Below are 12621 nucleotides of genomic sequence, written 5' to 3' on the forward strand. Positions count from 1 at the left end.
CTACACAGCAAACAGAGTAAGCTGCTACACAGCAAACAGAGTAAGCTGCTGCACAGCAAACAGAGTAAGCTGCTGCACAGCAAACAGAGTAAGCTGCTACACAGCAAACAGAGTAAGCTGCTACACAGCAAACAGAGTAAGCTGCTGCACAGCAAACAGAGTAAGCTGCTACACAGCAAACAGAGTAAGCTGCTGCACAGCAAACAGAGTAAGCTGCTACACAGCAAACATAGTAAGCTGCTGCACAGCAAACAGAGTAAGCTGCTACACAGCAAACAGAGTAAGCTGCTACACAGCAAACAGAGTAAGCTGCTACACAGCAAACAGAGTAAGCTGCTACACAGCAAACAGAGTAAGCTGCTACACAGCAAACAGAGTAAGCTGCTACACAGCAAACAGAGTAAGCTGCTACACAGCAAACAGAGTAAGCTGCTACACAGCAAACAGAGTAAGCTGCTGCACAGCAAACAGAGTAAGCTGCTACACAGCAAACAGAGTAAGCTGCTACACAGCAAACAGAGTAAGCTGCTATACAGCAAACAGAATAAGCTGCTGCACAGTAAACAGAGTAAGCTGCTACACAGCAAACAGAGTAAGCTGCTGCACAGCAAACAGAGTAAGCTGCTGCACAGCAAACAGAGTAAGCTGCTACACAGCAAACAGAGTAAGCTGCTACACAGCAAACAGAGTAAGCTGCTGCACAGCAAACAGAGTAAGCTGCTACACAGCAAACACAGTAAGCTGCTACACAGCAAACAGAGTAAGCTGCTACACAGCAAACAGAGTAAGCTGCTGCACAGCAAACAGAGTAAGCTGCTGCACAGCAAACAGAGTAAGCTGCTACACAGCAAACACAGTAAGCTGCTACACAGCAAACAGAGTAAGCTGCTGCACAGCAAACAGAGTAAGCTGCTGCACAGCAAACAGAGTAAGCTGCTACACAGCAAACAGCTGCTACACAGCAAACAGAGTAAGCTGCTGCACAGCAAACAGAGTAAGCTGCTACACAGCAAACAGAGTAAGCTGCTTCACAGCAAACAGAGTAAGCTGCTGCACAGCAAACAGAGTAAGCTGCTGCACAGCAAACAGAGTAAGCTGCTACACAGCAAACACACAGCAGCAAACAGAGTAAGCTGCTGCACAGCAAACAGAGTAAGCTGCTGCACAGCAAACAGCTACACAGCAAACAGAGTAAGCTGCTACACAGCAAACAGAGTAAGCTGCTGCACAGCAACAGAGTAAGCTGCTACACAGCAAACAGAGTAAGCTGCTTCACAGCAAACAGAGTAAGCTGCTGCACAGCAAACAGAGTAAGCTGCTACACAGCAAACACAGTAAGCTGCTACACAGCAAACATAGTAAGCTGCTGCACAGCAAACAGAGTAAGCTGCTACACAGCAAACAGAGTAAGCTGCTACACAGCAAACAGAGTAAGCTGCTGCACAGCAAACAGAGTAAGCTGCTGCACAGCAACAGAGTAAGCTGCTACACAGCAAACAGAGTAAGCTGCTACACAGCAAACAGAGTAAGCTGCTACACAGCAAACAGAGTAAGCTGCTGCACAGCAAACAGAGTAAGCTGCTGCACAGCAAACAGAGTAAGCTGCTACACAGCAAACAGAGTAAGCTGCTACACAGCAAACAGAGTAAGCTGCTACACAGCAAACAGAGTAAGCTGCTGCACAGCAAACAGAGTAAGCTGCTACACAGCAAACAGAGTAAGCTGCTACACAGCAAACAGAGTAAGCTGCTACACAGCAAACAGAGTACGCTGCTACACAGCAAACAGAGTAAGCTGCTACACAGCAAACAGAGTAAGCTGCTACACAGCAAACAGAGTAAGCTGCTACACAGCAAACAGAGTAAGCTGCTGCACAGTTCCAATAACAGGTCAAATCCTTCCATTGCTTGATGTGTGTATGTAGGGCATTGAAAATATGCTACCTCATAATTTACCCCATACTTAAAACATATTGCAAACCTAGGCTTTAATTCATGACTGCAAATTACAGTGTCGGGCAGAGTCCTTCAGAACCTTGTCCAGGGTGTATGGCTAGTACGGTATATAGCCTACATACTATAGTTGTATGTTAATATGATCAAACATGAAACCCAAATAAATATTTTGCACATCCCTCAAGTTGTTAAAATGTACTCAGAAGTTTGCCCACTGATCATATCAATACAAATGCACATAGTAATGAAAGTGTCGTTCCTAAGACAGACAGAAAGGAAGACAGTGTAACTTCAGGCTTTATTGTGTTTGACATGTTACACTTTGTGCTGAGTCTACTTTAGTATTGAACTAGGAGGAGAGAGAGAGAGAGAGAGAGAGAGAGAGAGAGAGAGAGAGAGAGAGAGAGAGAGAGAGAGAGAGGAGGAGTGGAGGTCTGAGAGACAGGGAGGAAAGCAGCTAGTGGTGTTACATGTTGGCCTTCATGGTCTCATTGATCCAGGGGAGGAACTCACACACTTTGACATAGACTCCGGGGTGTCCGGGCACGGCACAGCCCTGACCCCAGGACACCAGGCCATGAACCTCACCCAAACACACTAGACCACTACCAGAGTCCCCCTGAGAGAGAGAGAGAGAGAGAGAGAGAGAGAGAGAGAGAGAGAGAGAGAGAGAGAGAGAGAGAGAGAGAGAGAGAGAGAGAGAGAGAGAGAGAGAGAGAGAGAGAGAGAGAGAGAGAGAGAGAGAGAGAGAGAGAGAGAGAGAGAGGGTAAGAAATCAACTCAGGTTGATCCTAATATGTACCACTGTGTTTCCTAAATGACTGCACAACAAAGATAGCAAAAGGGCTCATCAAAAATGTGTCATATACTGTACGTACGTTGCATACATCTCTGCCTCCGTCCATGTATCCGGCACACACCATCCTGCGGGTGAGCATGCCAGGGTAGGCCATCTCACACTTCTCATCCTCCAGTATGGGCACATCCAGACACTGCAGACGGGCGGGCATGTTTACTGAGAAGGAAGCAAAAGACAGGGAGATTTAGTCATTTAATATCATTTTTCCCATAGTCATACCTCTTCTCCGGGTGAAGTGTGTGTTGTTAGAGTGTGTGTGGATAAAGGCTCTGAGGGTATAATTAATGTTGGTAAAGTTGGTTTCGTATCGTGTGTTTGGTTGTAATTTCTGTGGTTACAGTTTTGTACGGGTAAAATGCAGGGGTATTTGGTCCGTCTCACCCTCCTCTCCAGTGGCGATGTTGCCCCAGCCAGAGACAGAGCAGGGGAGGCCTGCGTATGGGCAGCCTGTGGGCAACGGGATGGGCTTCACATAATCAGTGATCGCCACAGGGTGGAACAGCTTGATCAGCATCATGTCATAGTCCAGCGTCTGGTAGTCATAGCTACAGAGAGAAGAACAGAGATAGGTCAAGGGATTTGCATTGCATGTGATAAAACCCCATTCAGCCTGGGTTCAGTTGTTATAAAATGACGTTCCTAAAGGGATATGTAAAGGGTAAGTGTGGGGTGTAGCTTGCCTGGGATGCCAGATGATGTTTTGAGTCTTCATGAGCTGTTCAGTTCCCTCAAACACACGCAGGTTGTGCTCTCCAAGCATGATCTGCATTGCGTAGGGGCTGAGAGAGGAGGACGAAGGAGAGGAGAGGCAGAGGAAGGAGAGGAAAGGCAGAGGAAGGAGAGGAAGGAGAGGACAAAAGGAAAGACAGGGTGATACAATTATGATTACAGAGAAACCTCATGTCAGTTTGATAAGATTCAAAGTGTCACACTGCAGAAGACAAAGAATAGCCCTCCTTTTGGTCCATTTTGGCCCAAAATCTGTCGTTCTGCCCCTGAGTAAGGCAGTTAACCCACTGTTCCCCAGGGATGCCGAAGACGTGGATGTCGATTAAGGCAGCCCCCCGCAACTCTCTGATTCAGAGGGGTTGGGTTAAATGCGGAAGATACATTTCAGTTGAATGCATTCAATTGTACAACTGACTAGGTATCCCCCTTTCCCTCCCCTGCCCTCCACCCTTACTCACTTGTACCAGCAGTGAGCGACAGAGAGCACCCACTGCTCGTTGATGAGCACGGCTCCGCAGAAGTGGTACCCGTAATTGAGGGAGGCCATCCAGGGTCGGGAGTGAGGTTCACACTCCTGGCCACCGATGATCTTACCATCCTCACGGGGCACTGCCACTGAAACACACAGAGAGAGTGGTCACAAGAGGGGAGAGGGCTCCGGGCAGCCGAGCGGAAATGGAGGAAAACTCGCCTCCCTGCGGACCTGGCATCCTTTCACTCCCTCCTCTCTACATTTTCCTCCTCTGTCTCTGCTGCTAAAGCCACTTTCTACCACTCTAAATTCCAAGCATCTGCCTCTAACCCTAGGAAGCTCTTTGCCACCTTCTCCTCCCTCCTGAATCCTCCTCCCCCTCCCCCCCCTCCCTCTCTGCAGATGACTTCGTCAACCATTTTGAAAAGAAGGTCGACGACATCCGATCCTCGTTTGCTAAGTCAAACGACACCGCTGGTTCTGCTCACACTGCCCTACCCTGTGCTCTGACCTCTTTCTCCCCTCTCTCTCCAGATGAAATCTTGCGTCTTGTGACGGCCGGCCGCCCAACAACCTGCCCGCTTGACCCTATCCCCTCCCCTCTTCTCCAGACCATTTCCGGAGACCTTCTCCCTTACCTCACCTCGCTCATCAACTCATCCCTGACCGCTGGCTACGTCCCTTCCGTCTTCAAGAGAGCGAGAGTTGCACCCCTTCTGAAAAAACCTACACTCGATCCCTCCGATGTCAACAACTACAGACCAGTATCCCTTCTTTCTTTTCTCTCCAAAACTCTTGAACGTGCCGTCCTTGGCCAGCTCTCCCGCTATCTCTCTCAGAATGACCTTCTTGATCCAAATCAGTCAGGTTTCAAGACTAGTCATTCAACTGAGACTGCTCTTCTCTGTATCACAGAGGCGCTCCGCACTGCTAAAGCTAACTCTCTCTCCTCTGCTCTCATCCTTCTAGACCTATCGGCTGCCTTCGATACTGTGAACCATCAGATCCTCCTCTCCACCCTCTCCGATTTGGGCATCTCCGGCGCGGCCCACGCTTGGTTTGCGTCCTACCTGACAGGTCGCTCCTACCAGGTGGCGTGGCAAGAATCTGTCTCCTCACCACGCGCTCTCACCACTGGTGTCCCCCAGGGCTCTGTTCTAGGCCCTCTCCTATTCTCGCTATACACCAAGTCACTTGGCTCTATCATAACCTCACATGGTCTCTCCTATCATTGCTATGCAGACGACACACAATTAATCTTCTCCTTTCCCCCTTCTGATGACCAGGTGGCAAATCGCATCTCTGCATGTCTGGCAGACATATCAGTGTGGATGACGGATCACCACCTCAAGCTGAACCTCGGCAAGACGGAGTTGCTCTTCCTCCCGGGGAAGGACTGCCCGTTCCATGATCTCGCCATCACGGTTGACAACTCCATTGTGTCCTCCTCCCAGAGCGCTAAGAACCTTGGCGTGATCCTGGACAACACCCTGTCGTTCTCAACTAACATCAAGGCGGTGGCCCGTTCCTGTAGGTTCATGCTCTACAACATCCGCAGAGTACGACCCTGCCTCACACAGGAAGCGGCGCAGGTCCTAATCCAGGCACTTGTCATCTCCCGTCTGGATTACTGCAACTCGCTGTTGGCTGGGCTCCCTGCCTGTGCCATTAAACCCCTACAACTCATCCAGAACGCCGCAGCCCGTCTGGTGTTCAACCTTCCCAAGTTCTCTCACGTCACCCCGCTCCTCCGCTCTCTCCACTGGCTTCCAGTTGAAGCTCGCATCCGCTACAAGACCATGGTGCTTGCCTACGGAGCTGTGAGGGGAACGGCACCTCAGTACCTCCAGGCTCCGATCAGGCCCTACACCCAAACAAGGGCACTGCGTTCATCCACCTCTGGCCTGCTCGCCTCCCTACCACTGAGGAAGTACAGTTCCCGCTCAGCCCAGTCAAAACTGTTCGCTGCTCTGGCCCCCCAATGGTGGAACAAACTCCCTCACGACGCCAGGACAGCGGAGTCAATCACCACCTTCCGGAGACACCTGAAACCCCACCTCTTTAAGGAATACGTAGGATAGGATAAAGTAATCCTTCTCACCCCCCTTAAAAGATTTAGATGCACTATTGGAAAGTGGCTGTTCCACTGGATGTCATAAGGTGAATGCACCAATTTGTAAGTCGCTCTGGATAAGAGCGTCTGCTAAATGACTTAAATGTAAATGTAATGTAAATGAGAGATGAGGACATTGTTGCACTCTGAATAGTATTCATCAGAATTGTTCTACATCACATAGAAACAGCCTGTTGGGTAAAAAGGATGAACGCTGTTATAAGTGACATTGTTAGATGTTAGATGAATATTCCCTAACGAATAGTTTTTGATATATAATTGGTAGAGTATATTAAAGTACTGTTTGTGTGTGAGTGTTTAATTACCAGCAGCTCCAACCAGCAGTATCAGAGCGAGCAGTCTCATGGTGTCTGTCTGTCCGGTGAACACTGGCTGATCAAAGACACCTGGACACACACATGGACCTTATTTATACACACCCTATCAGCCCCTACCTTACCTCCCCTACCCAGCACACCCTATCTGCCCTCCCCCACCCCTCAAACCCTACCTGCACTGCCCTCCCATATGCTCACAACGTTCACTCTACCCTGCTGACCACCCCAATCACCTCCCCCTCCCCTTACTCTGCCCTTTCCCTAAACATACAAGCATACAAGGGACACAATATTTTATTTAACGCACCTGCATACACTTCTCAACATACACTCCCCTACGTATTTATTTGGATAGTGAAGCTAAAACTATTCATTTGGCTCTATACTTCAGCATTTTGGATTTGAGATCAAATATTTGATATAAGCCGACAGTACAGAATGTCACCTTACATTTGATTGTGCTTTCATACATATCTGTTTTGTCATTTAGATATGAAAGTACTTTGTATGTGTCTAGTCCTCCCATTTGAAAGTGTCATAAGCATTAAGAGTGTTCTAGTGTGCCATCTGATTGGCTTAATATAAGGAATTTGATGTATAGCGTGTACTTTTACTTTGTACTTTTACTCAAGAATGACAATTGAATACTTTTTACACCACTGCTAAATCAAGCATGTGACTCTACAAACTTGTTGGATGCATTTGCAGTTTCTTTCGGTTGTGTTTCGGATTATGATGTGAATGGTAAATCATGTATTGTCATTTTGGAGTCACTTTTATTGTTAATAACAATAGAATATGTTTCTGAACACTTCTACATTCATGTGGATGTTACCATGATAATCATGAATGAATCTTGAATAATGATGAGTGATAAAGTTACAGATGCATGAATATCATACCTAAATCCTAACCTCCCCTGTTATTTTTAATGGTGAGGGGTTAGCATGTTTTGGGGGCATGACCTTTGTCCATCTGTAACTTTCCCACTCATCATTATTCATGTTTATCTGTAATCAAGGTAGCATCCACGTTAAAGTAGAAGTGTTTCGGGAACATCTTATATTCTTACTTACAATAGAAGTGACTCAAAAATGACCCAATACAATATTTACCATTTGCACATCATCATCCGAAACACAACCAAAACAAACTGGAAATGCATCCAACAAGTTTGTGGAGCCACAAGCTTGATGTAGTCATTGTGTGCTAGGAGTATGGGACCAAATACAAAACTTTTGACTAAATGAAATACACTATAAGTGATGAGGTGACTAGATACAAAAAGTACATTCATTTCTAAATGGTAAAACAGAGATGTATGAAAGCACGTTAAAATAAAAGGTGAAAGTCTGTACTGTTGCCTCATATACTACATGACCAAAAGTATGTGGACACCGGCTTTTGTGTCCTGCCATTTTGCAGCTGAGCCATTTTTGCTCGAATACGTTTCCACTTCACAATAACAGCACTTACAGTTAACAAGGGCAGCTCTAGCAGGGCAGAAATTTAATGAACTGATTTGTTGGAAAGGTGGCATCCTGTGACGGTGCCACGTTAAAAGTCACTGAGTTCTTCAGTACGGGCAATTCTACTGCCAATGTTTGTCTATGGAGATTTCATGGCGGTGTGCTAGATTTTTTACACCTGCCAGCAACGGGTGTGGCTGAAATTGCCAAATCTACTAATTTGAAGGGGTGTCCACCTAATTTTGTAGTGTATAAAACATTTGTTCTCAAATCCAAAATGTTTGAGTCTAGAGCCAAATTAAAGGTTTTATCTTCACTGCTCAAATAAATACGTAGGGGAGTGTACACCTAGCTGATGATAAACCAGTAGCTGGCAAACTGAATATGACAGACATTTAGCCTTTTGAAGTGGCATGTGGCACACAAGGACATGTACCCATGGCTGGCCATATGCACTATCAAAAGGACCACGGCTACTTAACAGCCTGTGCTCATCCCACAAGGTCTATTCACTTTCCAATGTTGAATCTTACAGAACAACCAATTCATCTGTTGAATGTACTGATTGCGTAACATTTTAAATGTGCAAATCATCATTCTGTCTGGTTCTATTCAAATGTTACTCATAGAGCCTTCCTTATCTCTGCAACTATTCTTTAGTACACTTAGTATGCCCTTGAATATAGGCCAGGAGCTGTGAGAGAAATGGCCACCTGTGATGTTAGAACTAGTGCCTGAAAAGTACAACAACCCCCCCCCCCCGCTTCTTTGAGGTGTTGCAAGAGGTCTCAATGGTCCTACCACTCTGACAATCTGGCCAACAGCTGTTCAACACTGTTTCAACATAAATGCTCTGAGTACCTGGTACAGTGGAAGGGGAGTTTGTGATAAGATGATGGTGCAGGAGAGTTTGAGGTGAGGTGGGGCATCAGGCACGAGAGACTTGGAAAGGGGGCAGGGCAGGGTGGAGGGATATCAGTTGAGATGAAGGTATAAATGTAGAGAATCGCAGAGTGCACATGTCCAGTCTGGTGAATGAAGACTTGTCTCAGCAGCACGATGATTGGCCTGATTGTACTCACACTCCTGGGGGTTGCAGGTAACAAACACACATAGAGACACACATCTTTTACAGACAATGTGGACATCAGCTTAATGCTTTCCTTTTGCCCATCTTGTATAATATAACATTATCTCTAACCTCTGCATCTGTCTTCTATCACGTTCCTCCTGTCATGCTTTCTGAACACGACTCCCTTCTCCATCCTACTCTCTTTCTCCTCTGACCCTCCCTCTCCCTTCCACTCCTTCCCTCCCTCAGTGGCAGCTCCTATGGATGACAGGATTGTGGGGGGTTATGAGTGTGAGGCTCACTCCCAGCCCTGGCAAGCCTCTCTTAACATCGGCTACCACTTCTGTGGTGGCTCCCTCATTAACGACCAGTGGATCATCTCTGCCGCCCACTGCTGGATGAAGTGAGTACTGCAGGGTCATTGTCAACCATCTTTACCCTTTACTGTGCCTCCCTAAAGGTTTCTATTTATTTCTCCTTTCCCATCTGTCTTCACATTCTGTCAACCCCTCTCTCCTTCTTATCTTCTCTGCCTTCCTCTCTCCACTTCTTTACCTTAATCTCTTTCTGCTCTCCTTCCTCTCATAAATCATGTCCTCTCTCTCCTTCCCTCTCTCACTACCCCCCCCTCTCTAGTCCTTGGAGTCAGCTTGCCATCCTGGGTGATCACCATATCTGGGAGCACGAGGGAACGGAGCAGTACATGTCTGTGGACGCCATCTACTGGCACCAGAGCTATGACTACCAGACCATGGACCACGACATTATGCTGTTGAAGCTGGCCCATCCTGTCACTCTCAACAAGTTTGTCAAGCCCATCGCCCTGCCCACAGCCTGCCCCAAGGCCGGGGACATGTGTGTGGTGTCTGGATGGGGAAACATCTACACTGACTCTGGTATTTATGTAGATGTGGTGTAGTATGGGATGGGGTGGAATGAGGATGAGATTGGGATGCTGAATGTAATCAACTAAAATACATTTTCTTTCAACTGTAGCTCACTGTAGGTCTACATGTTGATGTGAAATCAGCAAGTCAATTTACTTGAGAGTGTAGCTCCAACTTCTCTCTCGCTCTCTCTCTAACTCTGTCTCTCTCTCTTTCTCTGTCTCTCTGTCTCTCTCTCTTTCTCTGTCTCTCTGTCTCTCCCTCTGTCAGTGTTCAACCCATTTAACCTGCAGTGTGTGGACATCCCCATCCTGTCTAAGAAGGCCTGTGAGGAGTCCTACCCTGGCCAGATTACTGATACCATGGTGTGTGCCGGATACCTGGAGGGAGGCAAGGACGCCTGTCAGGTATGAAGAATACCCCTGCAACCTCACAAACAGAACATTTCATTTGTTTGTTTATTCATTTATATATTAATTAATTATCTCTCTCCCCCCTCTGTTTCTCTCTCAGGGTGACTCCGGCGGTCCCCTGGTATGTAACGGAGAGCTGCATGGCATCGTGTCCTGGGGTGTTGGCTGTGCCCAGCCCAACTATCCTGGTGTCTACACCAAGGTCTGTGCCCTGCTGCCCTGGATCCACGAGATCATCACCAACTACTAGCCTGTACCCTCCACACCAGAGTAAAGAGAGAGATAGAGAGAGAGAGGGAGAAGGAGAGGGATAGAGAGCAAGAGAGAGAGAAAGAGAGAGAGAAGGCTGATTATATTACATGCTGGAATACAAAGAAACATCTAATCAATAAAATGGCATCTTTGACTTCACTACTGTATGTTTGTCTTTTTTATTACAATTCTTTAAAAATTAAAAATTAAAATCTTTACATTTTTTACAAAATACACAAACAATCAATAACTTAGATAACAGGGTAGATTACTACAATATTTAAAGTCACATCAAACACTTCAATAATTGAAAATTAGATGACACAAAGAATAATAAAATGTTTAAAAATAAGCATGCTAACAGAGGTACTCTTCCACCATTTGGCATTTCCTAAGCACCCACCTACTAGTTTCTAGCACAATCAAATAGTGGCAATGGTATAGAGTACAGAGCAGGAAATTAGATGGCAAAGACAAATTAAATGGAAAAGTAACCATGCTAACAAACATATGCTAACAGATGTATGGCCTCCATTGTTTTGCACTACACGCTGCTAATGCTGATAATGATGCAAATTCTAATAATGATGCTATAGCTATTAACAACACTATCGTTAATAACAACACTATAGCTAAGAAACAATGCTATAGCTAATTACGATGCTAATGCTAATAATGATGGTATAGCTAACAACAATGCTAATTTGAATAATGATGCTAACTCTACGTACAACACTAGAACTACGTAAACAAACTCACACCTTCCTTCTTTCTATTCATATTGTCATAGTAACAAAAGTGATCAGACATGAATCGGACATCTGACTTGTGAAAATCTGTATCTAAAGTACAGGCATTGTAACCGCATCCACCTGGAAGAACAGGGTGTTTTCAGTCTGACCATTTTTTGTCATTCCAAGCCTGCCGCCATTAGCACTGCTTTAACATCCTCCGCCATCTCTTTTATTCCCTCGTGCAGAAGGTGTAGTGGCAAAAGCAGTCCATATTGCAGCAAAACTAAAAACAACAGTGGTCAACACAGCTTCGATAGCCTTGGCTGCCACCATGACTGCTGTATGCATCATTCTTGCCACCACCTTCTTATCAACTCTCCCAGCGAAGCGAGACTTCATTGCTGAGCTCAGTTCACCCACTGGCTTGTTGACACGTTCTGAGAGTCTCCGGAGAGATTTCTCACCCAGTCCAAAGGTTATGAAGGCCTTGTGGAAGAAGGCCTGCATAACACCAATCTCTCAGCCCACTGAGAAGCCAGGGATGGGTACGGCTGCTGTGGTGGAGGCACCAGCAGCTGCAGCAAAGGCGGTTTTGAAAAGATATTTCCTCTTCTTCTCAATCATGACTATTGAGCAAACCGGCAGAGACTGGATTAAGGCAGACCTCTTGTGCTCTGAGAGGTTTTCATCTTCTGGATCTCTTTGGCCAGCATGATGTCATTCTCTTTGAACCTCACCGTGCTGATGATGATGAAGAAGTCGGATGTTTTAAACTTGACCTCCTTCAGGTACTTTTTTGCTTTAAATTTGGCCTGCCGATAACAGGTCCCAGATTTTCACGTTAGTCATTGTGTGATGGCTGTATCTAATGAGCTTCATTGTGGTCTCAGTCACTCCAGTTTCTGCTTCCCCTTCATCCCCGTCCAAGTAAGGCATTAACAAAGGTGGACTTTCCCTCCCCGCTCTACCCTGTCACAGCAATGTTAAGGGTCACTTTCTCCAGCAGATCCAGCTGCTTTCTCTGATGGGGTAAACTTGTCATAGTTCTTCATTTCCTTGACGATGTCAAGATCCTCATATAAGTTATCAGACATCTTGCTCCAGAAAACCCAGAAAAATAGCTAAATGAATAACACAAAAACATCCATCAAATGCGGAACTATCAATGTATATAATATACATGCATTTTGCAATCTTAGAAAAATGGGTTATTTGGGGTTTTCCACATTGTTTTATGGATTGGCAAACTTGGTTCTTTGGGCGATATTTCTTTCTTTTTACTTTTTTGATTATTTGTGTATTGTTTTGTATTTGAAGATATTACTGCA

General features: G+C 45.9%; 2 protein-coding genes across 2 annotated transcripts; one reads left to right on the top strand and one right to left on the bottom strand.

Moving 5' to 3' along the window:
- Positions 1 to 2234: 2234 nt before the first annotated feature.
- LOC118367839 (trypsin-like) lies at positions 2235 to 6612 on the bottom strand. Its single transcript, XM_052494732.1, has 6 exons — positions 6455 to 6612; positions 4002 to 4158; positions 3495 to 3593; positions 3196 to 3359; positions 2834 to 2970; positions 2235 to 2574 (listed from the first exon to the last, which is right to left on the bottom strand). The coding sequence occupies exons 1-6, from the start codon at positions 6492 to 6494 to the stop codon at positions 2422 to 2424; spliced, it is 750 nt and encodes a 249-aa protein (XP_052350692.1). The 5' UTR covers positions 6495 to 6612; the 3' UTR covers positions 2235 to 2421.
- Positions 6613 to 8865: 2253 nt separating this feature from the next.
- Positions 8866 to 10718, top strand: LOC118367846 (serine protease 1-like). The gene is made up of 5 exons (XM_035751545.2): positions 8866 to 9034; positions 9257 to 9410; positions 9644 to 9903; positions 10165 to 10301; positions 10408 to 10718. The coding sequence occupies exons 1-5, from the start codon at positions 8971 to 8973 to the stop codon at positions 10555 to 10557; spliced, it is 765 nt and encodes a 254-aa protein (XP_035607438.2). The 5' UTR covers positions 8866 to 8970; the 3' UTR covers positions 10558 to 10718.
- The last annotated feature ends 1903 nt before the right edge of the window (positions 10719 to 12621 follow it).

Source organism: Oncorhynchus keta, chromosome 34 (genome assembly GCF_023373465.1).
Source record: "Oncorhynchus keta strain PuntledgeMale-10-30-2019 chromosome 34, Oket_V2, whole genome shotgun sequence".
Classification (NCBI taxonomy): Eukaryota; Metazoa; Chordata; class Actinopteri; order Salmoniformes; family Salmonidae; genus Oncorhynchus; species Oncorhynchus keta.

Coding starts and splice junctions, on each gene's coding strand:
- LOC118367839 (XM_052494732.1), bottom strand. CDS start 6,494: ATGAGACTGCTCGCTCTGATACTGCTGGTTGGAGCTGCTG. Junction 3,360..3,494: donor AACATCATCTGGCATCCCAG/GCAAGCTACACC, acceptor TTCTCTCTGTAG/CTATGACTACCAGACGCTGG. Junction 2,971..3,195: donor CATCGCCACTGGAGAGGAGG/GTGAGACGGACC, acceptor CTTCCTTCTCAG/TAAACATGCCCGCCCGTCTG.
- LOC118367846 (XM_035751545.2), top strand. CDS start 8,971: ATGAAGACTTGTCTCAGCAGCACGATGATTGGCCTGATTGTACTCACA. Junction 9,035..9,256: donor CACACTCCTGGGGGTTGCAG/GTAACAAACACA, acceptor TCCCTCCCTCAG/TGGCAGCTCCTATGGATGAC. Junction 9,411..9,643: donor GCCGCCCACTGCTGGATGAA/GTGAGTACTGCA, acceptor CCCCCTCTCTAG/TCCTTGGAGTCAGCTTGCCA.